At 41.7% G+C, this 27,866-nt stretch overlaps 1 protein-coding gene across 3 annotated transcripts in view; it reads right to left on the reverse strand.

The window, feature by feature from the left end:
- VPS39 (VPS39 subunit of HOPS complex) overlaps positions 1 to 27,866 on the reverse strand; it is a 229,021-nt gene that overhangs the window by 15,408 nt on the left and 185,747 nt on the right. For all 3 annotated transcript variants that reach the window (XR_011198842.1, XM_069208779.1, XM_069208778.1), the window contains exons 22-23: positions 21,563 to 21,712; positions 16,278 to 16,412 (exon numbers count right to left, since the gene is read on the reverse strand). Coding sequence is in view for 2 of the 3 variants with exons in the window: in XM_069208779.1 (XP_069064880.1) it covers positions 16,278 to 16,412; positions 21,563 to 21,712 (285 nt within the window). In the remaining variant the exon portion in view is untranslated. The remainder of the gene's footprint in view (positions 1 to 16,277; positions 16,413 to 21,562; positions 21,713 to 27,866) is intronic.

The raw sequence follows: 27,866 nt of genomic DNA on the forward strand, positions 1-27,866 counted from the left end.
GTCCTTACCCTTCACAGCCCATGTTTATACCCCTAGCTTGACCCGTGAGATATCAGTTTTGGCCTGCAGGGCTCTTAATTTGAGGGCACAAAGACTGCTCACTTTGCAGTCTCGGTCATAGAAGTGCTGCCCTGTTGTTATGAGGGTGCAGTATGCAGTCAGTTCTGCTGAGTTTTAGTTGACCCAGAGTTATAGCCAGTTTCTGTTTGAGGATTTTGGTGGGCTCTTGTTTGTCAAGGACCTCCAAGTCTTGTATTTCTGCTTGCAAAACATTTTCCACAAGTTTGCCTCTCTGGCCCTATTCTTCTCAATGACACGGATTCTTCCCCAGATCGTGACTTTGAAAGCATCCCAGCGTGTGCATGCAGGGACAACTGGAGAGGAGTTGCGTGTGAAGCAGTCATTTATGTCCTCCAAGATATCCCCCCTTTTCACACATCTCACAGTATTTGAGGGTTTAAGCGCCACTGCATGGGGTGTTGGGAAGAAGCAAGTCTTGATACCAAGCGAGTTTCACATGGGCGTGGCCTGAGATAGAGATATCAGATATTGCAGTGGATGATAGTTTAGTGAGGCAAGAGTGGGTTATGAATATGCAGTCAATATGAGAGTAAGATGTGTGGATATGTGAGCACAGAGATTCATGTCTAGTGCCTGGGTGAAGGTAGCACCAGGCATCTACAAGTCCCAGGGCAGTGATTTTCCCTTTTTTAAAGTGCAGAAATCACTACTGTTCCCTGACAGGAGTGTGTCTCTCCGTCACAGTCAGGGTCCCATGCTAGACTGAGATCGTCGCCCCCCACTATTACCTCCCTTGTGGTATGTTGTAGCTGCTGTTTCAGTGTGCTGTGTAGGAACAAGACTTAAGATGCACTAGGGGCATGTATGTAAAGCATCATAAGGGTTTCAGTACCTCTGTTGGAGGTGAGATTTAGGAATTTGCCCTCTGGATCTTGAGTCACCGAAATAGGGTCACCTCCAATGTGTGATTAGCAGAACATTGGGACACCTGCCCTTTTAGTGGTGAGGGACGTCCAGCATTGGTGGGGATAGTGGCGATGGAGCATTTGGTAGTGGTCTGCATGAATTAAATTATTTGGAGAGGTTAAGCCTTGCATATTTAGTGACATTAGCTTAAATATTGAAGGGGGTTCACTGTTTGGATTAGGGTGGTCTCTTGCTGTTTGCTGCTAATGAAGGGTGCCCTGGGCACCAGATAGATAGGATCAATGTATAGAAGACCTATAATTCCCCCCTTCCCTTCCCCCCCCCCCCCCCCAAAAAGAAAATCCCCTCCTCCCAGTCCCACCCACTGGAGGGAAAACAAATAGGGAGGAAATATGAAAACTTAAGTAGGCCAATGGGACCCCAAAAAAAAAATCTATCTTACATGTGGGCTGAAAGGTTCACCCCATGTTTGATAGTATGGAGTAGGTGTGGAACAAAGCTTATGATAATGTTACCTTCTGCTCACTGTGGAAAATCTCTTATTCGTATGGTGTTTTTGAGGTCCTCTTGGGTCAGCTGTAGTTCGACCTTCTGGTCTTCGAGGCGTTGAACCTCCTCTATAAGATTTCATGGTCCTTACTATGTGAACCTGCTGCTCGCTGTAGGTGGTCCATGAGATTCCCCCAGTTCAATGACCTCTCTGGGGCCCACTCGAATGCAGAATTTGAGTTCAGTAAATTTCTGATCAGTTTTTAGAGAGGAAGGGATCCATGTATTCCTCTGAAAGTGCCATAGTTGGCTTCTGGTTGCTGCCTTGTGGAGGTGCTGATGATATGAGTGCCTCTTCCTCAATTGCTTGGCGTGTTCACATGTCTATGACCATGCCCTCCTTGGTGGGTTTGCCGTTCACCATTCTGGCCCCGGAGTAGTTGGTCTGTGCTTGGGAAGTGGATGGTGTGCATGTCTGGGTGTCGCCTCACAGTTCTCCCTCCTGTGGGGATATAGCAGGGCCACAGCTATTCTGCAATCGCAGCATGATGAAAACAGACAGTGGTGGGATAAGCTTGATTCAGTCCTTTGTACGGAGTCTGGAGGATCCCCAGGAGGGTCGCTGACCACTGATGGAGGATGTATTTGTCCTGTGAGCCAGTGTGGGAGCCACTAGGTGGAGTGTTGCAACACTTGTGAGGGCATCAACCCCACACATCTCACCTTTGTGGGAGAATTGTTAGGGTGTGCAAAGCAGTCCCTGTATGGGTGGTGCTTCTCTACTTCTTTATAGATTTGTCGTGAGAGCCACTGCGCAGACAGTCAATGAGAGGGGGGGACCTTGGTACCAGTCTGGGCACCCCCCCTTTCCCCAAGGGTCTTTTCATGGGATCTTCCCCCGATTGTGCTTGCCTGAGGTTACAGTACGTGGTGAGAGACTCTCTCCTCCATGGCACAGTAATCAGGGGGCTGTGTGCTCTGTTATGTGAAGGAATATCTACCCTCTATAGTCTGTTGTGTCGGTAGCTGGCTGTAGAAAGCAAGTTCTCTATATAGTGCACTAAAATGAAGTACACTGTGCAAAGAGTCCAGTGGATCCCCAATTGGTTTTGCAGATGCAAAAGTAGACAGGACTAATGGTAGTGTGGGTGAGCGGTTAGGCTTATCAGAGGGTAGTGCTAATCATTTGTTGCAGTCACAGAGGAAATGAATGAGACACACATTCTAAATCCAAGACCAAGTTAGAAAAATAACAATTCTTTTTATATATGTTTCAAACCCAAGAACTTCCTAATCCGGTAAGTAGACTTTTAAGCATAAATACTTAGCAGTTTCAGAAATCAACACTTAGTGCAATTTTCAGAGTTCTCTCAATGTTATCCTATGGAGAAAAACAATGTTCAGCTAACACAGGGTTAACAATAACTTACGAGGCCAATCTCAGGGCTAAGCTAAGTACTGGGCACTGGTCAGAACCACACCAACAGATCAAACTGGGCGGCACTGGGGTGGCTGGGTGCAGAGGTGCAGTAAGGCATTGAGTGCCCAATTGTTTCCTATGGGAGTTTGGTCCTCATGAAGACAGACTGCAGGCTCTGGCTAGGAAGCCAGTCAGGGACAACAAGCAGGTAAGTAGTAGACTTCGGGTGCTCGGGACATAGGTGCACCTTGGTCCTCTTCTCCTGTTCCCAGGGGTGACAGATGCAGGGGTGTCTTTCACGTCCGGGAGCACTCGCGCTCAGGGGCTCCTGTGTGTTGAGGCTGCAGTTGTCTACAGGGAGTCTGGCAGGGGTGGACCCAGGGCAGACTCAAGCTCGTAGGAAACGGGAGACATTGTTGGCACCGATGACCCACCTCAGCTGGGTCAGGAGTCACAAGTGCAGTGGTTGCTGGATATGCCAGGTTTTCTCCATTCACAGGCTTGTGGGAGAGGGGTCCTGCATGCAGAGGCTGCAAGGGTGAGACCACATGTGACTCGGTCTTTGGGCAGCTGGGACCTGCGTTGGCACAGTTGGTTGGCTTCACCTCGGGTGCACTGGTAACTTCTGGTGTCGGGTTTCTGGGATTCCAGCAGCTGCAGAGTCCTTTCTTGGGAGTTTCTTTCTGTAAGGCAAGACCGCTGTCCACTGGAGACTGGAGTCTTTATTTAAGAGGACGAGTTGGCTACTTGTGCAACATCCTTCAAGGTCAGCAGGCAGGCCAGAGGGGCTGGCTCCAGGTCAGCTGCCACCTCTTTTTCTCTTCCTCGGGTGCAACGTTTCTTTGTCTGGGTCTTCTTAGGCTGTCAAAATCTGAGTTCTAGTGTTCAGGGGTGCCACATAAATACTGAATTTGGAGGTGTTACAGGGAGTGCCAGGTGGTAGCCAATGGGCTGGCCACCATTAGGGTGACTACACCCTTATTATGACCACTTCTGCTGGGAAGTGAGCATAACCCTAACCCCAGTGGCCTAATATCTTCCAAGCAAGATGGCGGAATTTGAAAATTAGTGCCCACTTCAGCTCATCCACCTTAGGGATGAGACTGGCATAAAGTAGGCACTCCTGCTAACTAATTTTCCCACCTGTGCTGCCACCAAAAGTGGGGCCAGGACAGGAATGGAAGGTCATCTCCGCCATTTGGAGGGACCTTGGTTGCATTGCAAAGACGGCAAAGCCTTTGAAGCTCCCCGCCCTATAAAGTTCATCCTGGCTGGGAGAGGAGGTCACACCCCTACACCTCTGCCAAGTGTAGGGGTTTGGAGAGATGGGGTGACAAATGACAAAAGAGGCTCTTTCCTACACAGGTCCATGCATGCCCTGGGCCCTCTACAGGGTCAACAGGCTGTCATCATTCTCCACACTCCCTTTTATGCACCCAAGGTCCTGGAAGGTAAGGGGTGTGGCATAGAGGGTTGTTCTATGAAAGCACAGGGCTTGCGGGTCGACCGGAGCCACACATAGAGTCAGGGCACTGAGGGTCAGGATTGGGGTGCAGTCGCGCAATATATTTACTATACTCCAGCAGTGGCAGTTGAGCAATTCAGGCCTCAGATTTCCCCATCGACTCACTGAGTTTTGCGCTGAGTGTCCCTTGGAGTACAGGCTATGATGAGGGCTTGGCTGTGGTCAATCGAGGTGTATGGTGGTGAGGAGTGGCCCTGCCCTGGAGAAATAGGGTGGGCCACCCCACTGTATTCTTTCACTGTCCCAAGGGGTGCATTGGTTCAACTGCCTACTGGGGGGACTCGCTGGAAAGCACCCTGCCATCTCATTGGCTCTTCCATTTCACCAGAGGGAGGTCTGGGGAACTCTTGCTGGTCCTCCCCGGCCGGGGCCTCCACAGCCAGCAAACCCACAAGCACAGTCCTTCCTATGCTGCCATCATAGCAGCACCTTCATCGGCGTGGGAGAGTGCGCCCTCCAATTGTCTCCTTCTGTGGCACGGGGGTACCCCCGCACCTTGCAGGGGTATGCTGTGACTGTGTGGAGTCCTCTTTTGTGTGCTTATGCATCTTTTGGGACGGGATGGCAAGGAGCTTGGCAGATTACACACCTACTCCATGCTCCGCTTGGCTACACTCCCAAGAGAAGGAGTTTTATTCTGTACTCTACTTTTCTATATAGCGCAGCCAGGCCTGCTAAACTGTAAAGGAAAATGTTACTTACCCAGTAAGCATCTGTTTGTGACATGTAGTGCGAGAGTTATAGTGACCTTTGGCGTGAGTTATAGTTACTTAAAAGAACTCTAGCTGTTGAATTTCTATTGTTTTGTACGAGTAAATTCAGAACCCAACTATTACATCCCTATAACCTTTGGTTTTTCCGTAAAAAAAACAACAACAAAAAAAAATATATATATATATATATATAAAATAATAATGTTACTTACTCAGTAGACATCTGTTTGTGGCATGTAGTGCTGTAGATTCACATGCTTTGTGTAAGTCCGCCATCTAGTGTTGGGCTAGGAGTGTTACAAGTTGTTTTTCTACAAAGAAGGTTTTCGAGTCACAAGATCGAGTGACTCCTCCTCTCAGTGATAGTGCGCATGGGCATTGAGTCCTTTATTAGATTGGTTTCCCACAGGAAGGTGAAGTAAAGAGTGTACTAGTGTATATGTATGTATATAGTACAGAAATTAGATGTCCATGCAATGTATATACATATTTACAATATATAATAATACTACAACAGCCAAAGGCTTCCGTGGAGGAGAAAGAGTGCATGTGAATCTGCAGCACAACATGCCACAAACAGATTTACACTGGGTAAGTGACATTCTCCATTCAATGGCATGTGTAGCTGCAGCTACACATGCTATACATAGACTACAAAGCAGTTAGTCCTCCCAAAACAGCGGTGGCTAGCTTGTAGAAGTTGAAGTTGTTTGAAATAATGTTCTTAGGACAGCTTGTCCTGCAGTGGCTTGTTGTTGTGAGAAAACATCAATACAGTAGTGTTTAGTAAATGTATGAGGTGTTGAACATTTAGCTGCTTTGCATATATCAGCCATTGGTATGTTTCCTAAAAAAAAGCCATTGTTGCACCTTTCTTTCTTGTAGAATGTGCTTTAGGAGTTACTAAAAGTTGCCTTTTTGTTTTGTTTTCCTAAACGGTTTAGTTCTGTCAATGTAATACATTAGAGCTCTTTTGAAATCTAGTGTATGCAGAGCTCTTTCTGCCACATAATCTGGCTGTGGAAATAAGACTGGCAATTCCACTATTTGATTGATGTGAAAAGGTGAGACTACTTTTGGTAGAAATTTTTGATTTGTTCTTAGTACAGCCTTGTGTTTGTGTACTTGGAAAAAGGTTCTTCAAGAGTGAAAGCTTGTATTTCAATTACTCTTCTTAAAGAAGTAATTGCCACAAGGAAGGCAAACTTCCATGTTAGAAATTGAGTTTGGCAAGAGTGCATGGGTTCAAAAGGTGGTCCCATAAGTCTTGTAAGTACTATATTTAAATTCCAAGATGGAACTGGTGGTGTTCTTGGTGGAATGATGTGTTTTAACCCTTCCATGAAAGCTTTAATAACAGGAACTCTAAATAAAGATCTATGATGAATAGTTTGTAAATATGCAGATATTGCAGTATGGTGTATTTTTATGAAGGAAAAAGCTACATTTGATTTTTGTAAATGAAGTAAGTAACATACAATGTCTTGTTTTGACGCTGTAAGAGGATCTATGGTTTTAGATTGACAATAGTAGACAAATCTTTTCCACTTGTTTGCGTAGCACTGTCTAGTAGTGGGTGTTCGTGCTTGTTTAATGACTTCCATACATTCTGATGGGGGTTTTAAGTATCCAAATTCAATGACTTGAGGAGCCAAATCGCTAGATTGAGAGCATTGGGGTCTGGATGTCTGATTTGACATTTGTTTTGTGTTAGCAAATCTGGTCTGAGTGGGAGTTTAGAGTGAAGTTCTACAGATAGATCTAGTAGTGCTGTGTACCACGGCTGACGTTGAGTAAAGTTTGCCACAACTTGTTGACTAGCAATGGAATGAGTGGGAGAGGGGGAAAAGCTTAGGCAAATATCCCTGACCAACTGATCCATAGAGCATTGCCCTTGGATAGGGGATGTGGGTGTCTGGATGCGAAGTTTTAGCATTTTGTATTTTCGCTTGTTGCGAACAGATCTTTGTCTGGTGTTCCCCATTTTTTAAAGTACTTTTGAAGTACTTGAGGGTGAATCTCTCATTCGTGTGTTTGTTGGTGATTTCTGCTGAGGACATCTGCCAACTGATTGTCCATCCCTGGAATGTACTGTGTTAATAGGTGACTTTGATTGTGAATTGCCCATTTCCAATTTGTTTGGGTTAGAAGGGACAGTTGAGATGAATGTGTTCCTCCCTGTTTGTTGGGATAATACATGGTTGTCATGTTGTCTGTCTTTATAAGAACATTCTTCTGTTTGAGAAGAGGTTGAAATGCTTTGAGGGCAAGGAACACAGCTAATAATTCCAAATGGTTTATGTGTAGATGTTTCTGTTTGACATCCCATTGCCCTTGAGTCTTATGATTGTTTAGGTGAGCTCCCCAACCAATCATTGATGCATCTGTTGTGATTATGTCTGAGGCACAGGGTCTTGAAACGACTGCCCCTTTATTCAATTGCTGTGATTCCACCATTGAAGGGACATATGTGTTTTGCGGTCTATCAACACTAGATCTTGAAGTTGACCATGTGCCTGTGACCATTGTTGTGCAAGGCACTGTTGTAAGGTCCTCATATTTAGACTTGCATGTGGGACTATTGCTATGCAAGATGCCATCATTCCTAAGATTTTCATGACAAATTTTACAGTGAATTGTTGATTTAGTTGTATAAGTGGAATTAGATGTTGAAAAGCTTGTATCCTTTGTGAATCTGGATACGCTAGAGCTAGTTGAGTATTTAGGATAGCACCTAAATATGGTTGTACTTGTGCTGGTTGAAGGTGTGACTTTTGGTACCTGGTGTGTGCAGAGTTTCTATCATGTAACGTGTATGGTTTTGGCATTGTGTACGATTGCTTGATTTTATTAGCCAATTGTCTAGATATGGAAAGACAAGGATGTGTTGTCTTCTTAGGTATGCTGCTACTACTGCTAAGCACTTTGTGAATACCTTTCGGCATAACAACAGCTCCAAGGGTAACACTTTGAACTGGTAGTGTTTTCCTTGTATGACAAACCTGAGGTGTGTTTTGTGAGCTGGGTGGATGGGTATGTGGAAATACACATCTTTGAGGTCTAGGGCTCTCATAAAATCTTGTTTTTGTAGCAGTGAGATAACATCTCGCAGTTACAATGTGAAAATGTTCTGATAGAATGTAAAAATTGAGGGGCCTGAGTTCTAATATTGGCCATAGGGTGCCACCTTTTTGGGGAATTAGAAAGTATAGTGATTATACTCCTGTTCTCAGTTGAGACTGTGGAACTAATTCTATTGCTTGTTTGAGTAGAAGAAATTGAACCTCTTGTTGTAACAGAACTGTATGTTCTGGGGATAACTTGTGATATCTTGGTGGAATATTTGGAGGAGTGTTTTTCAATTCTAGGCAGTAGCCATTGCGGATAATTGAGAACACCCAGTTGTCTGTGATGATATTTTGCCAATGTGAGTGGAACTGCTGTAGTCTTCCCCCCACAGGAGATGTGTGGAGTGGAAGGGAGTGAACAAAGTCACTTTTGGTTGTGTTGCTGGTTGTTTAGAGGTTTGGAATCTACCTCTATTTCTAGAGTATTATCCTCTGTATGTTCCTCTAAACCCACCTCGCTGGTACTGGGTTTGATATGTTGGTTTTGTTTGTGAAGTTGATGCCTCAGAGGATTGTGGTCTAAGACCTCCTCGAAACTGAGGCTTACGCATGACCCCCTACATGGTGTAGTATACAGAGCACCCATTGCTTTTGCTGTATCTGAGTCTTTTCTCAATTTTTCTATTGTAGTGCCCACTTCTGGGCCAAAGAGGTGTTTCTTACCAAAAGGCATGTTTAACACAGCCTGATGGATTTCTGGTTTAAAACCAGAGGAGCGCAGCCATACATGTCTTCAAATGGTAATTGCTGTGTTGACGCTCCTCGCAGCTGTATCAGCCGCATCAAGGGCAGACCTTATCTGGTTGTTACTGGTAGCTTGCCCTTCCTCTACTACTTGTTGTGCCCGCTTTTGGTGTTGTTTTTTGGAGATGCTGTATGATATCCTACATCTCATCCCAAAGAGCTCTATCATAACAGGCTAGCAGTGCCTGAGAATTAGCTATCCTCCATTGATTTGCTGCTTGGGACGCAACTCTTTTCTCAGCAGCGTCAAATTTCCTGCTCTCTTTATCAGGAGGGGGTGCATCTCCTGAAGACTAGCTATTTGCCCTCTTTCGTGCAGCACTAACCACCATTGAATCCGGAGGCACCTGATGGGTAATAGAATCAGGGTCAGAGGGTGCAGGCTTATATTTCTTTTCTATTCTAGGTGTGATTATTCTTGATTTCACAGGTTCATTAAAAATTTGGTCCGCATGTTTTACCAAGCCTGGTAACTTTGGGAGGCATTGGTACCTACAATGTGTTTAGGATAACGTGTTAAACCAAAAATCTTCCTCTAATGGTTCAGTGTGCATTGTTACCCCATGGTAAGCTGCAGCCCTGGCTATAAACTGATTGTATACTGTGGTATCTTCAGGTGGAGATGGTTTAGATGGGTAGGTATCAGGGTCGTTATCTGGGATGGAATGAGGATCATAAAGGTCCCATGGATCTACAATGTCTTCTTGTGAACCAAAAGAATGTGTTGGAGAAGGCACTGGAGGAGGGCTGGTGTGAGGAGAGGTAGATAGGTGTGGAGAATGAGGATGAGAAGACTGAGGAGGTACTGGCTTCTCTTTTTGCTTTGGCACTTTAGCTGGGGGCTGTGCAGTATCCAGTTCTTCTTGGAATGCCAGCTTTCTCTTTGTCTTAGAAGAGGTTCTGTAATAATTCTCCCTGTCTCTTTATGGATATGTATCCTAGATTGCCTCTCATCCATAACTTGTAGAATGAGCTCAATGTCTGACTCCTCCTCGGAGGGTTTATGGCTTTCTCTTAGTTTTTTGGAAATTCCTTGCTCCTCTGTACAACATGTCTTTTTCAGTTCCGAAGTTTGATGCTTTTTCAGTATTGAGAATGTTGTGGAAGGTCTCTGCTCCGAAACTGCCTTTCTAATTTTCGACCCCAAAATTTGCTGTTTTTTTGCTGGAGTCCGAAATGGAGCCCTTGACAGTCTTTGTCGACTCTGAAGTAGTCGGAGGTGTGGCCTTTTTCGGTGCCGAACACGAAGGTTGGTCACAGACAGTCTTTTTTCGGGTCAAACCATGGCCTTCCGGCAGTGGTGTACCCAAGGCCCTATGACGTTTCTTGTGTGGGGGTGCAGGGGCAGACATACTCACATGCTGGCCAGCTGTGATGGGTCTGTCATCTTCGGATTCCTGCTCAGACTCTGTAACTCGTACAGAGACTGCTGTTTGCGTCTGCTCCTCTTCGGTGACGTCGAGATGTTCACTGCTCTTCGACGCCATTTCCAGCCTTCTTGCTCTTCGATCTCTAAGTCTTTTTTGATCTAAACGATCGACAGGCCTCACAGTTTTCCTCCGGATGGTCTGGAGAAAGACACAGGTTGCAAACCAAATGCTGGTCTGTGTATGGGTACTTGGCGTGGCACCAAGGGCAGAATCGGAATGGAGTCCGATCCATCAGGCTCTCCACGCGGTTGGCCCGAATACACCAGAGTTGGGCAAGTTCGCCCCAAAGGGCGAACAAAGTGTTTTTTTCCCGACGGTACTACTGGTTCGGTGCTAGATGGAGAATGCGATCGAGACAATACCGAAGAAAGGGAAGGTTTTTATAAAGTTTTCGAATCGAAATCTCTAAGCGAGAGGAAACACATCCGAACCAGACGGCGGAAAGAAAACAATGGAGTTGATGACCATGCACAATGGAACCGAGAGGAGGAGTCACTCGATCCTGTGACTCTAAAAGACTTCTTCAAAGAATAACTACTTGTAACACTCCGAGCCAAACACTAGATGTTGGAATCGATATGCATAGCATGTGTATCTGCAGCTACACATGCCATCATATATATATATATATATATATATATATATATATATATATATATATATATATATATATATATATATATATATATATATATATATAAATAAAAACGTTTTTGCAACAAATGCAATTGAATGCATTAGACATTCATTTGTCAAATATTTTCTTGTCACTATGTCTAGATGGATCATTGTATATACCTATTTAGATATGATGAAGTAAGGTAAAAGAGAAAGATTAAAGTAATTGAGGACAGGCAGGTGTTCTTTTTATTGGATTATTGTCTTTCCCCTTTCCTTACATTAGCTATTAATATTAAGAGCTCCCTTTTTATTTTAAGTACATATTCATGTGCACCTCACCAATGCTTCCTCTTTGTATTTTTGGAACTTTGTAGGCCCTAGTCATCTACTTCTTTATAAAATAATCACAGAATTGTATGCACAGGTGGAAAACAGTATTTTTGGAATCTGATCACTCTAGAGGTCTTATATCATGGACTTTACGAACGGTGGATTCCTGTTCTTGCAGGAGCATTCGTAACAAAGTTACATTTCTTTTCTCTATACCTAGCTTAAACAGTTCAGTGAGGAAGGCATAAACATTTAACTTTAGCGCACAGAATGTAGAAAGGAAGGCATAACCGTTTAACTTTGGCGCAGAGAATGTAGTGATCCAAGGCTTATTCATTTTGTATAGTTTTGTTAAAATTTGTTTGTGTTAATTCTCTGCCTACTGGCAGTACTGTCAAGTGCTTGAACACACAAATATATATAATCACCTATGTTACATTGGTTTATTTACTAGCATTCAACACTAATCAATGGACTCAAAAACCCAATGAAAGGAACAAAGGAATCTGGCTAATGAATCCTTGAGCAAAGAACATGTCTTAAATTGTAGTCAGTGGAACTAAAGACTACAGTACCCATGATACTAAAAACGACAAAAAATTAACGTAGTTGTCTTCCAGCATGTCTGTCTGACACCATTTTAAATCAAGTGGCAGGGTAGACACTTTTGGGGGTTGCTTGCAGCCATTTTGGGCCAAACAAGAAGAGGTTTGTGAGTGCCCTGATAAGAGTATAAAATGTCTATTAGCAAAAGTCAACTGTAATATTTGCGATTACAAATAATAATCATCCAATCATTTGATTCTTCAAAGGTACATTACAAATTTAACTGTAGGAAAGAGACAGTTCATCAAAGTCCTTAACAGTTACTAAAGAAGAAATTTACAGTGGTGACAAAGCAAATGTAGCACTTGCTGTTTACAAACTAAAAGGGATTTTCAGAAGTTAACTTACTAACAAAGCTCCCTTTCAGTTAGTTAACTATGAAAAATAAATCTAGGGAAAAACTTCTGAAGTCAGGGTTATTTTATTTTATTTGATGTAATACAACTGAAGATTAGTTGTTGTTACCATTAGATTAATGTAGTGTGTCTCAGGATTTGGAGATCACCACCACCAGATGCAATTTTCCCCTGAAATTACAATCCATGGGTTTCTAAACAGATGGATAAATTAGAGGTTTAAAAGGTACTTCAAGTACATGTAGCTTTCACGATATACTAAAAAGTTAATATTTGCAAAGTTCTTCATCTTCTCTTATACAGATGTCATCAGAGTGGCAGGTTGTTTATGGTTCAACTGCCCTAGACCCGAAGTGCTAAAGTGCGAAGAGGCGTGATCCAGATCCATGATCTGCCTTTACAGACCATGACAACAATATTTTCTCTCACATTTGTGCATCTACTACCTCTAAAAAAGCAATTTCCAAAGTCTCATGTTACTACACTACATCTCTACAATAATACCGCTATCAGTGCCTGTTGTGGTCTCAGAACAATCTTGTATTTACATTCAAACAAAATAGCCACCTACATCTGGAGTAGATGTTCTAGGTCATTATCCTAAGGAGGCTTGATGTGACTATTTATTTGATGCCACCCACAAAAAAGAAACATTCAACAGCTATGAGTTTGAAGCCTTTATTGTAATAAGTAGTTGTGTATTCCAAAGATAATGCTAATCACATTAGAGCTGCCCAACCCTGCTCTAGTTCAGGAAAGAGTTTAAGACGAATGTCTTTAAGAGCATTACACATCATGATGCAGTAAGAGTCCACAAATCAGCCGCCAAGTACATACGTATATACATGAAAAGGAGCTGTTAGAAATATGGCAACAGAAATGTTCTGACATCACAATTTAACAAAGCTGTATTGGAATCACGAAAGGTGAAAATAAAAGCACTCCACTGTCCATCACGTGGTTATTTAAAGAATATTATTACTCAAAGGTTGCACACGTGAATTAATTCCCCTTTTAGATAGATTTGATTCTTTTAATTACATCATCACTTAGAGACAAAATAGATATAATCTTACATAGATTGATTTAAGGACCTTTTGAGACATGATTTGAGAGCAGAACAGTTGAAAAACATCCTACACATCCAGGGGCTTGACCCAGTGCTCAAGCAAATGTATGGAATAAAGGGCACAATGGGTGCCAAGGTATCAATTGCTCTATGAAATATTGTGGCAGGACAGGGATCCAGGCGGGAGCCTGATTTAATAGTTGTAGACATATTATATGTTTCTCTGTAAGCATCAATTGGCCAAAAATCATGAACCGCATCCTCTTGGTCTCATCATCCTTTTCTAATCTTAGAAAACTCTACTGAGGACTTAGGCACTGAGATTATATAAAACATAGCCTAAATAATTTTAATTTTAGAAAGAATGTGAGGCTAGCCCTTCACAAAGCACTGTAGAAAGGGTGATAGACATGGAGCAGGCTGCAGAAAAATATAATTCTTTCATAATTTTAAACACTTCCGTTGTGCTGTTAACCACTAAAATAATACATGTATTATGACATTGTGCTTGGGTTTCCTCTGCTAGTCTTTGATACTGTTTAATGGCTAGTGCATACCTGGTGTTAATCGTTGTGGTGTGGTTCTTACACCAGTCTGTTTCAAGTACTTCACATCAATATTTTGTAACTAAGTAACATCTGTATACAAAGCTTCTGCTGGACATTTGTTGTATGATTTAACATCACTCAAAGGAGCAATTTGGTCTAACGTTTTTGTAATCTAAGCATTAGTTCCTTTGGTGAGGTAGTCTAGTTCCCCCTTAGGGCATTGCATTCCCACCAAAAGCAAAGAAGTTGACTAGTGTGGAGAAGTTTATTTGGCCTTCCACTGGATACGTATATCAGTGTCATCATGCATATAATTAAACCCTGGTTAAACCATAATATTGGAGTTAGTGAAAAAATAGTCTAGATGAAATTGAGCGAAATGAGTTGGAGAAAAAGATAATAACGTTAACTGCAAAGTCTTACAAAAGTCAATTAAACATTTAGATTTAGATACCTTTTCGACCTTAATATCAAAGTCACTCAAAATTAACAGGTTATGAGTATGTAGTGCATTCATTTAGGGAAATCCCAGCTGAAACTGCCTGCAGCTCTGGAGGTTAATAAACCAATATAAATGTTACAACTAACGTAGAAGTCTGGCTTACATTCACAGCAATTATTTCCACTTTTCTGATGTTGGTCAGGGGTTTCTCTGTGACCTTAATGTGATTCTGAAAAATATTTAAAACTCTGCTATTCTTCTTGTTGGGACAATCCACATGAATATTTGGGATGGCTCGGGGACTGCAAGTGCAATATTAGGTGCACATGCTTCAGGGAACCACATTTCTGACAAGCCCGTACTATTCAAATGTCTCTGCATTCACCATAATTTTTATATGGCAAGTCCAGCTTTTGTATGTAATTTAGGGAGTCTTTCCACCTGACATGTTCTCTTCATTCTGCTTATGCGCTCTTAATTCTACTTCAGCTTCTTTGTTAGTTGTGCCCAAGATGTGTGATGGCAGAGCAGGTGATCCTATTTTTGCTTATACAGCAGCAAATATTTAGCATTCCCTACTTGTTTCACTCCACCCAAACGATGACTATTTAAACATCTGATAACTCTCCTATTGTCAGATTAACCTTCTTGTCAGCTTTTTTGCACTCTTGCACCTCAAAATGCTTTAGCTCCATGACATTCTTTCACTACTGCATGCACTATAAAACATATTGATGATGATTCAACACTGGGCAAATATTCTCATACAGGCAAGCAAGTTTAACATCTCGGTTTAGAACTTGAGGCTATCCTTACTTTATAGGCACACATGCAAAATATTATTCAGTGTTGGCTCCTTTGAAAAATCTTATCACTGCTCTCTGAATCTAAACATGTTAGAGCAACTGCATCGTTGTTATCTTTGTGTTAGGTTTTCTCTAACTGTTCATATCTGTGCCTTCTTCTACTCTAGAATGTGAGGACACTGCTGCGACAACTTTGAAGTGTCACCACTGTGCTTGCCAGGGATACTGGTCAGCATTAACACATCCCACTAGCCCCTTGGTAGGCTGCACTCATGTCAAGCACAGCAAAACATTTAGTTTTCATATTTGTGAGTTCTGGACAGGACTGTTCATTACACTGGTCCCTCTTTTCTCACAGTACACTTTCAGCATTATGTATCTCTCAATTCTCTACCCTGTACCACATGAGTTCAATAGGTTATTCTAAAATTCATCAAAGCTTACATTGGCAGACATGTCTTTTCTGTTCAAGAAGCCAAACTCTTGAATGCCCCAACTACAACAGATGAAAGGGCAACTAAATATTTCAGTGATGGCTCTAAATCTGGTAATTCCCCAAGCAGGTAATTTGAATAGTCTTCTCAATCAGACACACAAAAATTGGTCATATAGTGCTCTGTGAACTCTTACAGTGTAATGATCTTCTCGGCACATGCGTTCTTATTCACACGTTACCTATCAATTGTTAAAAAGAGAATCTTAAATAGCTCAAGTTGTATTTACAAACTGGTGGACAGGCATGCAGAAGCATGCACATGTAGACCTGAGCATTCTACAGAGCTGTGGAACGGGTTTAAGAGATGAGACTCCCTCCACTTGACAGTTAGAATCATGTATGTTAGAGAGCTCACTATATTGAGGACAGGTCAAACCTTTGACTACGGAAGGGCAGCTCTACCATCTGTAAGAAAAGCTTAGCTACAGATTGTGCAGGATATGAATACATTTCTGAATTCCTAGTGTCCTTTAGGCATTGATTAAGTGCAGTAATGATGCAGATAACATAAAAAGGCTTTTATCACAGCAATTATTTTAAGCTAAGAAGCTAAACACCAAGTATATTTTCATGTGGTTGGGGAAGAGCAAGACATTTGAGACATACCCTCAAGTACTCCGCATGCAGCAGATTCTTTAAAACTTGGTTGAACCGCTTCCGTTGTGCATTTTCCTCCAGGACCTTCTCCAAGAACGTTCTTATCTCTGAAATTTGCGTGTTTGCTGGCAAAAGGTGAATAGCCTTGTATAGAGAGAAATAAGTACAGTTAGATGGAGGAGATGTAGTGGGCATAACTATGTTGTAGTGGTAACGCTTTACTGTGAAGCCAAAAGTGTGATAACATAGCAACCTTTAGAACATTTAGAAAGTGTGTATGAAATGTTCTGCTACTAGATAGAAACAGGCATAACAGTACTACTGGAAAACATTTTTAGTAAAAGAAATATGATCATATTTAAGTGTACTCGCTTGACTTAAAGACCTCAAGTATTCTTACCACATAACAGTAAAGACAGTAAATGACTGGGACTTAATAGTATGTTTATGAGAACAACATATTTCAAAAATGTTGCAGTAGACACCCATGTTCACAATACACTAAAATCAAGGAATGTGTGCAAGCCGTGGCCAACTTGATGAATGCCAAATCCAAGAAACTAAACACTAAAAAGACAATCTAGTAGCCTTTGGAGACCAACCCTTTTGGATGCACAATGTATGACCGCTTGATCTTGGGACCCCTCCAACTCCTGCCTCTTCTGCACAGGACCTTTGTACCAATCTCGATAAATGTTCATTTATGGCTTAAATTTACACTACTGCAACTCTATACTTAAGCTTGCCTGCCTATTTTACCTTTTGCCTTCAGATTACAGAGCGCTGCAGGCCACGTGATTCTCAGCCTCTAAAAGAGACTTTGTATTTTAACCAATCTTGTATTCTTGCACCGGCTGCCTATTTGAAAAGAGCTCTTCCAAGTCATCTGCTTTTCTCATAAAGCCCAATATGAAGTTTCACATAGCTATGTGTTTAAGAATTTTATGTGCCACTCTTCTATCTCAAGTTTGTGCTTTCAGGCTGCATATTTTGTGAAAGTGTGACTTTGAAGGACACTTTTGGGAAACTGAGCCTTTTCAGAAATCACTGCCAAAACTTGAGCTCCTTGCCTCTTTCCCTAAAACTACATCAAAGCCATTTAGATTTCCCCACACTCCTGGAACAAAAAACCTCACTAGTTTGATATGCTTCCAAAGTAAGCCAATGTTTAAAGTGAAGTGGCTGTAGTTACATTAGCTTCAGGATTTCCTCTTTATGCACGTAAATTAAATATTTGTGCTCCAAAAGTATGATCTAAAAATCTCAGCAGACCTTTCTCTGGAAGCATGGAGACAGCCTTGACTAGTTTTGTGTTTTTCTAACAAAGGCAGATCTACCAAAGAAATTCACAATCCTTTTGAATTATGTAAATATATCTCATAATAAAACTCCAACTCTTGGAAGAAAAACACTGCGCCTGCTGCAGTTGTCCAACTACCTATTACTTTCTCCAGTGGAGTGATCTACAGTTAGCAGTTTAGTCTCCTTGGAGAGGGCCCCGGACATTGTGCTCACATGATGCAGTACATCATGATGGTGCATAACCCGAGCAACAAATTCCCCATGACAAAAGCTGAATTTACATTTTTTATAAAATGATCACAGCACTCTTCCTGTGAGGAGCAGGAGTCTTTAGTAGTCAATTGAGTTGTATGAACTCTTCAGCCTGGCAGACATATCTCATCCCAATCCGCTAATTCTATCCCAATCGCCCCAATCCAATCCACTCACTCCATCCTAATCCTCTACCCCAATCCACAGGACTCTAATCCATTCCACCCACACTAACCCAATTCACCTCAATCCCATCCACTCCAATCCAATCCACTCCAACCCAATCCACTGCAATCCACCCCATTCTAATCCAATCCAATCCACCCCACTTCAAAACAATCTGACCCACTCCAGCCCAAATCAATCTGTGCAACTCCAATCCAAAACAACCTTCCCCACTCCAGTCTGCCCCAACCCAATCCACCTCACTTCCACTTCAATCCGCCCAAATCCAAACCAATCCACCCCATCCAGTCAACCCACATCAATCCACCCAAATCCAAACCAATACTCCCCATCCAGTCGACCCACTACAATCCACCCCATTCCACTGAATCCTCCAACCCACTCCACCCCAATCCAAAGCACTCCACTACCTCAAGCCACTCTACCCTATTCCACTCTATGACACACCCCTCAGCACCATGCCCCTCTACACCACGCCCCTCTACGCCACTGAACCACTGAACTCTACTCCACTCCACTCTACTCTACTCCTGCTACTCTGCAACATTCTACTCAAACAAAACCAGTAAAGGACACTGGTATACAACATAGCAAATTCACATTGCCAAAGCCAATAGTTCTTGTACAGGCAACACCTACTGGCTAAATGCTTGTTAAACTAAGTCCCAAAATAACATTTCTGAATGGGTTGAACCTGGTTTCAGTAACTGACGTGCACTCCATTGTGTTGGGCCTCAAATCACACCTATGTTCTAGTCAATCACAACCAAGTGACCTTGATTGGTGCTTAATTTCCTTTGTCACTGTTTTTATTAAAAACATTGTAAAAAATCATCTCAGGTTCAACTTGTTGAATTTCTGTCATTTTAGTGTCAATTTATTTATAAAAATGTACTCTTTTTCTAATTCAGTTGGGATTTTTTTCGAGTTGTAGTTTGACTTTATTACTGTTTTGGGAAATTCCCATCTCCAGCATTCCACCGGTAAAACCGCCCCATTCTCTGTGAGCTTCATCAAACTCTAAATAAGGCCAAAAGTTCTTTGAAGTGTCTCATGAAGGCTGATCCCCGCAGCAACCACTTTACCACCTTCTCTGATGCACTCTCTAATAAGAAACCCACAAACTTAAAGCAAAGGATAGGAAAGGTGAAAGTTCCATAGAGGTTTCATCCACTGAACTAGCAAGTAGATATGAGCAAAAGGGATGGGCATGCACTCCTTTACGGATTTGTGCCGTTTCTACAGCTTTGAAGTGTGCTCTTTAATTTCCACTATCTAGATTTACAACACAAACATTTGCTTATTGACCCCCTTAAAATGATTCTATGAAACAGCACTTGTGGTGTATTCTTGGTTTTACTCTTCAGATATTCCTTTGCGCTTCAGATCAGTGACATTAATGAAGCATGAGGACATCAACCACAGCAAAGAATCCATTAGCCACGCTGTCAAAGTGTCTCTCTCATTCCATCTCTGTTATTTTTTCTTCTGCTCACTTCATGAAAAAAAAACACTTTAAATTTCTCAACTGCATGAAAAGGCTTACAGGATAATTGTGTAACATTTGTGAAGATCCTGACCATGTATACGAGACTCTTCATTCTTTGAAGTATCTTGTGATGATTGATTTCCAGTAACTACTAAGCAGGAATATCTCCTCCTATCTTCTTCTCCATTGAACACTAACATCCTAATTATGTGCAAGTTACATCCACAGCATACCGGGAAACAGCTGAATAGGAGAAGCTCTATGCACACAGCACCAATGAGAATAAAACCCAAGTAAAAGTAAAATAACTAATTTTTCACTACTTTTTTAAAGCTTAAAAGACTATGCTCCAATTTTCACAACATGATGGTAGTATACAACCAGTTAACAATATAAATATAGCTCTTAATAGGACCAAATCTGATTTTTGGGCTGGTGATTTAATATTCTAAAAAAATACCTGAAAAATTGGAGGATCAACAAATTTTGCCATAGTATGCAATTACTGCTGTAATTTCTTGAGTGCTGAACCTGTTTTCTTTGCTTAACTCTCAACCGTGCTATGGAATAAAGGTCAAGCCATAAAATCCCTACAGAAAATAAATGGAGATGAAGCAGAGCTATTTACTAACCAGCTTCTGAAACTTAACCCCCCAATAAAATAAAATATGAAAAAAGTCCTGCAAACAATCATGGAAGACAAAATAAAATCTTCCTGCATTGCACCTTTCCGCTAAAAGTGTGCTCTTTCTCAACATGAAGGTGTCACACATCACAGGATGGTAATACCAAGACTGTCCAGTGTTTTTACAAAATTCAGGACACACAATACCTCTGCTGTAAAGTTAGTAGTGTAGCTTATGGACAAGAAATGAGTGACACTGCATGCTCGTCTACTAAGACGGCAGATGGCCAAAATGCAGATGCTCATCAAGAGAAACTTGTCTGTCCTCCTATACCTTGTCTGTAGTGAAAAGGCCATGTGCTACCATCGACAAGGCTGAGCACTATGCAAGTAAAACAAGGGGACGGGGTTTTACATCTGCTTGAATCATCATTTATGCTCTGTAGACATACCAAGTTAGCTACAGACTGTCAAATAAAGACTCCAAACACACTAAAGATATGGGAGGATATTTGCAATAAGTCTAACCACTGGCCATTGTCATTCTGCCCACCATACCGCCTCAAATTAGACGCAGCTATATGCAAACCAGTCTTGATGTTACTGCAACAGGAACAGTCTGGCCTGATCTGCCAAGTGAGGTCCTTCCTGAATCGGAATACAAGCAACCCAAGATTGGTTTCGACCTGACTGGGTCTCCTCAGTCAGGTGTAGCTTAGTTCCAGAGGCATAGGGAGGAAGGGACACACGTCTCGGCATACTCATGGTCGTCACTTAAGGTGTTACATCAAACACAAAAATTAAAGAAAAGGAAAAAATAATAAAGAAATACATCTATAAATAAAGAATGCATTGTTCAATGAGGTCTGCACTCAAAGGTACTATTTGTAAAGCAAATCCCATCATGTACACAGAAGTGAGTCAATGGCTAAATTGGGCGGACTCATTGCCACATGGAGTATGCTGTAGTGGGCGGAAGCAAAGTGTGAATGACAAACTAGTGGATGAAAATCACCGACCAGGAGCCACCATATACAGGCTTATTAAAAATGCAGTACTCTGGGAAGTAAGAGTTACCCAAAAATGTCAACATATTTCCGGGAGTGCTACAGGTAAATTGGGTGCCCTGAATAGATTAGGAATTCAGCCCCTGTTGAAATTGGCAGGTTGATGACAATGTATCCTACAAGGGGTTTCAAAAAGTAGCAAAACCCTTCAGAATGCTATACTAAAATGCGTTAAAAAAAAAAAAAAAAAAACATGCATTAAAAAAAATGATAAAACTGTAATCTCAGCACATGTTGTTATTTGCTGGTTTCAGACAGAACATAACATTAATTTATTTAGTCTGCACATCAATAGCTTCTTGCATCACTCCAGTAACCTAGTGCGCTCAATATAACATGCTAAATCCATCATACTAGGTATCCATTGCTATACCTTTGTTGTATTCAGTTTTCCATGATGGAGCTCCAAAACATTCAAAGCTGCTTGGAGATTTGCCTGGGGTTCCTCTAGCTTCACCATGATAGGCCCTAGACAGTGAACGTCTGGTGGTGACAGGTACATTCGCAGCAAGGACAGATACACCTGTACAAAGCAAGAAGAATAGAAGGCCATAAAACGAGCTTTTACCCAGCATCATTACTCTGATTTTTTTCTTTTTTTTTAAAGTTTAGTAAGTGACTGCGCAGAAAACCTGCTTGTTGACACAGAGTTTGGTGCAGAAGACGCTGTTGCTAAATATAAAGAACATATTTTTTGTACCAATATTCTAGTCAAATTGAAAAGAAAAAAAAAAAAAACAGCACACTGATTCTGCACTGTTTTTTGCCGCTTGGTCAATTCAGAACATAAGAATGGATATGCCACAGACCTTTTCACATCCTTCGCAGTTAAAGTGGAGAACATCCATTTTGAAATACATACACACATATTACCTTTCTTTCATTTCAAACTAAAGCCAAAGTCAAATGATTTTTGACAAATTACCATTCTTTGGACTTTATTTCTTACAAATGAGATTGCTTCTCTTTCAGCCAAAGTCCAATTTGAGGAATAAGACCTGTGTGATACGGTGGGCAAAACTCAGAAAATGTAATGCCCCAGTGAAGGAGAATGTACTGAAAGCAACAATAGAAGTCGAGCACCTAGTGACTGGCAAGCTTAGGAAAGACACACATCAAAAATGAGAAGTTAAAATCAAGCAAAAGCAGGTGATGTCACCAAAACTGCCATCATTCTTGATGCTTTGTAATTTTCACATTGTATCCAAATATGTCAATAAAAGCTAAAAAGATAAAGATGTGTGTAATGCTGAGCAGAAGAACAGCCCAAAGAATGTTCTGAATATTTTTCTCCTTTTTATGGTAAAGTGTCTAAACTTTGTTTAAGAAGACAGTATGGATGCATAATCCGGCAAAATAAACGAAACTTTTGATTTGTATATCAATGGAAGAATCTTTAATGCCATGAGCAGAATGTCTTGGCAGTTTTCTACATTTATAATGTATTTAAAGCGTACCTATCACCCAAAGGTATATTGGTGCTGAATAACAGGTTAACAACTTAAAAAGTCAGAAACTGGAAATGGAGCTCAAAAGGATTTAAAAAGCAAGTTTTCAAATTGTTCCCGAATTTCAGCAAAGAGCTTTGTGATCTTGATGAAACTGGTAGAGTAGTCTAGCGTTTCGCCCCTGCAATGTAGAAAGCTCTGCCCTCGATGGTTGTATGATGGACTTTGGGTAAGATCGTTTGAAAGGCACAAGCCTAAATGCAGGCAGTGTTGAGGTCTATAAAAACAAAATGTTTGGATACAAGCTAAGGTTTTTAATTAAAAATGGCCATGTGAACCAAGCTAAGAAATCTGAACACACTATGGGGGTTATTCCAACTTTGGAGGAGGTGGTAATCCGTCCCAAATGTGACGGATTTACCACCAGCCGTATTACGAGTTCCATAGGATATAATGGACTTGTAATACGGCTGGTGGTATATCCGTCACTTTACCGTCACTTTTGGGACAGATTACCACTTCCTCCAAAGTTGGAATAACCCCCTATGTTGCTTCAATGGAAGCCAGTACAAAGTAGACCGAGCCGCAACAATGAAATCAGATCTACTGAAACTGAGTGGCAGTTTTGCTCTTGAAGTTTGGACACATTGAAGATTGTGTGATGCCTTGCCTAGAAAATCAAGACAAATAGGCCCTCATTATGACCCTGGCGGTGTTGCACCGCCAGGGCCAACGGGGGCGGGAGCACCGGGGGCGGGAGCACCGCCGACAGGCCGGCGGTGCTCCCTTGGGCATTCTGACCGCGGCGCTTTGGCCGCGGTCAGAAATGGAAAACCGGCGGTCTCCCGCCGGTTTTCCGTTGCCCATTTGAATCCCCCATGGCGGCGCAGCTCGCTGCGCCGCCATGGGGGATTCTGACACCCCCTACCGCCATCCTGTTCCTGGCGGTTCGCCCGCCAGGAACAGGATGGCGGTAGGGGGTGTCGCGGGGCCCCTGGGGGCCCCTGCAGTGCCCATGCCAATGGCATGGGCACTGCAGGGGCCCCCGTAAGAGGGCCCCGCTAGTATTTCACTGTCTGCATAGCAGACAGTGAAATACGCGACGGGTGCAACAGCACCCGTCGCACCTTCCCACTCCGCCGGCTCGATTACGAGCCGGCATCCTCGTGGGAAGGGAGTTTTTCCCTGGGCTGGCGGGCGGTCTTTTGGCGACCGCCCGCCAGCCCAGGGAAAAACCTAGAATACCCTCTGCGGTCTTTCGACAGACTTAGAATGACCCCCATAGTGTTAAAATACTTCAATATTCCTGACATTAAAGCATTGGGAATTTGGATTTATGAGAGAAAGATCCTCTGGATCATGCACAGTTGAAAGATGCACGAACCATCAACATGTTAATTTGATCAGAGAGTGAGTCAAATGTCACTCCTAGATTTTTCACACGTCACTAGAATTGATCTCTCACCAAGACATGGTATCCAAAGATGGAGAACCCAAACTGGTGTGAAGCTAACCGGCTGAAGAATCTCAGTTTTATTGCCATTACGCTTCAGTTGGTGCCTACTCATCTATGAGTCAACCCCTTGCAAACAGTCCAATAACGCTTTGACACTGTGTACAGAATCTATGGAAAGCTTAGAAATGTGTAAAACTTTTACACTGTTGGACATTTCTTGCATTTCTGGTAAAATGTTCTTGCACAAACATTTGCTAAAAGCTAAAAGCTAACAAAAAAGTGTATATTTGAAATGCTATAAGAACTTTTAATCTATAGCACAAAAAGCATAAAATACAAATATACAGTGCAGCATCATTTGTATAAAGCAAGATGGAAAAGAGTGACCAGTTAGGTGTCGGTCTGTAAAAGTAGACCAAGAACAGCAATGTGACTTTAATACTTCAGAGTCATCACTGCTAACCATCAGGGGTTAGATCCAACACCAAGGCTGTTCAATTTGAAGCTCTCATTAATGTGAACACCAAAATTATCTTCTTAACCTCCCGGGGAACAGGTTGGGTAGCAAATATTACAGTCATTGAGAAATAGGATCCCAAGTAAATAAACTGTCCTTCCCCATCACACACTCCTTACTAATATTCATGAACATTGAAAATAATTGGATTACCCTCATCCTCAAGAGAGAAGGCTACTTTCAGAGGGGAACAGTGAGAACACTTATTGTAATATGCTTACAGTATTTAGGCAAAAAGCTTCATATGGAAACCTGGCCTACTTGGTTATCTGTTCTAGAACCCAGGTCCCCCCCAACTTTGTTATGCAAATGTATGGTCTGACTTCCTAGTGGCTGCCCAGCACATCTCAGTGATAGGATTATTTCTTAGAAGGCCTGTAGTTGCAGCCTTTATTCTAGGTGAGTATACCCTTGTTGAACTTCACAGAAGCTTCTTTTCTTTCAGTTAACAAAGGATAATAGAGGAGATAATCAAACAATCTATGGACTGTTTGAATGCCACTATTGCTGTACTGAGGGAACTGTATTTGATAAAATGCGGATTACAAATTCTAGTGTTTTTTGTACTGCTGAGATGTATGTAAATGTTCTTTTTATATATAATATATAGAGTCTTTTGAAGTTGTTGAAGCATTTGGGAAAAATTGGCCAAGCGATAATTTTAGTACAGTGAAGTTGTGAAATAACATTTGGAAGAAAGGTTGGATGAGTTCCTAACACAAGCTTATTTTGTAGAAACAAAACACACTTCTGAATTTTCATAACTCTGCAGACAAATGGTAAGAAGGGTTGTTTCAGAGGAGGCTTTATGCATGGGTTTGAGTGGAAGGCCATTAATGGTTCTTTTAATAAGCTGTAACAAAAAATCAGTGATACTTTGTGTAAGCTTGACTGAGTCACTCACTAGATGTAAGGTATTAGCGTTTCGTCCTGACATTTTACTGAATTGATGTTTTCCCAATGCACTAGATGCAGAATCTTGTCCAGAATAGGAACACCTGATGAAAGAAGTTTCATACTCTAACAAGTTAATTTCAAGTGGCCATACTGAAAGAATTTAGGAACCACACTGCCTAAATTCCACAACTAATTTGCTAAGGTGTATTCTGCCCTGTTCTGAAGATTTGACTGGCACCACATTCTTCTGAATGGTTATGGAAAAGATCTGAGAAACACCACTATTGTATTTCCCCAGTGATTTATAAAAATGTGTCAGAACATCAATGACTCAACTTTAAGTATCAGATAGGGTGATGCTTAGTTTTGCTCTCCTTGCAAGTAGGCAGCTGTTAGGATTATGACCACAGCTTTAAGTCAGTTTCAAATGGTTTAAACCACCCAAAATAGGAGCAGGACAGAAACGCATCCATCACTAGCATCTGTACCAGAATACCATTGAGTGCTTTTTATAAATACACGCAAAATAACATCCGTTTAAGAACATGTTGCTGGAAAAGCAGACTTTATCATGTTCTTTGGTTGCACCCATCATGGGAATAACTTGCTGTGTGCAGCCAAGCGTATTTATTTGGGTAGCTCTAACTGTGTGTTATTCTGAGATGTGCCACCATCACTGCCATGCATTAAAAAAAAAAAAAAAACACTGAGCTAAATTTCAGTTGAACAGGTGAACTATGAATTGGAAACCCTCTTTTCCCAATCCAGACCGCAGGCATTATGGAGATGCAGGAATAGGAAAGTAAGTGGTATGCAGGACTACGACACACATCTAATTCTTCACCCAACTGTTGATCATTCTGATGCTGAAGATAGGCCTTAATGCGTAGACCTACCCTGCGCTAGCAAATGCCTTTGTTTCTGAGCAGGCTTGGTCTTGCCTCGTAGTCCACAAGAAATGCATGAAATGCCTTGATGCAGGGAATATGGCCTGAAGTGTTATTGATTATGAGGCTGCTGAAGTTCGATGATGTTGCCAGAAACCTGGTGAACTCACTGCTGATCGTTCTTTAAAGGCTTTGACTAGGAGAGCCTGCAGTGGTCTCTCTTCTTCAAGTCTACTGTCTTCATGGTGTTCAGGTTCTTGGTGCAATAGATATCCTCATCTGGTGATGAACAACAATGTCTAGCAAAGGGAAGGATTAATATCAAATGAGGTGGTTGATGTTCCAAGCCTATGAGGTGTATCTAAAATGACTGCCTCTGTGTATCCCATTACATTGGTGTCAAACCTGTGGCAGCACTGACAAACTAATAACGTGATATGATACCAGCATGCTCTGAAAGAGTGTTACAGAAGAAATGGTTGCAACTTCAAAGTTGTTGCCTTTAAAGCAATTCTAACCTTTTGTTTACCTCTGACGAAAGTATCACTAAATCCACAGGCGAGTCATTTCTCAGGTAGATCGAGTACTACTCAAGTGCCCTTATTTGCTAAACAGCCTCAAACACATCTGCTAGTTGCTGTTACCATCTGTAAAATACACACAGTAGGCTCTGGGCACCTGGGAATCTGTATTCATAAGTTTGAAAAATCACTGATAATTTAGCTTAAGTAACTTGCAAGGGCAGTTAAGCACACTCATAGCCTGCCATCATCTTAGAGACTTAGGGCCAGATGTACGAAAGGATTTTACCCATTCTGTGTCTATGGGAAAAAGCTTTCGTACATATGGCCCTTAGAAACTCAACTGTCAGGTGTATAATGTGAAACAAACAAGTATCACCCTTCTGCTGGAATCCGCAATGGTGGTATAGTTTTATGTGGTCTTTTGGCTTACTCGTGAGGTGCTGTCTTTCTACTGTGATGAGTTGTTTCAGGTAAAAACTTTGGAAATCTCTTCCCCATCATGAACCTATTTGGAAGGACAAAAAACTGCCTTTTCTTCCTTGAGTATCTATGAAGGAATTTTAATTAGTTCGAGCTTGAATTCCTCAACATCAAATATATTTTGGCTCTATTTCCGACAAATAATACCTTATTTCGGCATCCAGTGCCATAAAAGTCACAAAACACCACAATAAATATTACATAAAATATTGCATTAAAATAAATAAGAACACAAAAGACAATACAATGCAAAGTACAGTTCCAAATTCCAGAATAAAAACTGGAAAGTGCAACTACGTGAGAGATTTAAAAAACTAAAAAATCTTAGCCAGCTTCCTTCTAATGTGCCACATGCCTCTGAGGAATTTAGCAACTGCGATTGCAATAGGAGGACTAGGGTCTAATTTTAGAATCCTCATAGCTACAGTATGGTCTCGGGTCCCCAACCGAATGCAGGTTGGGACAAGC

Source organism: Pleurodeles waltl, chromosome 9, assembly GCF_031143425.1.
Source record: "Pleurodeles waltl isolate 20211129_DDA chromosome 9, aPleWal1.hap1.20221129, whole genome shotgun sequence".
Lineage (NCBI taxonomy): Eukaryota > Metazoa > Chordata > Amphibia > Caudata > Salamandridae > Pleurodeles > Pleurodeles waltl.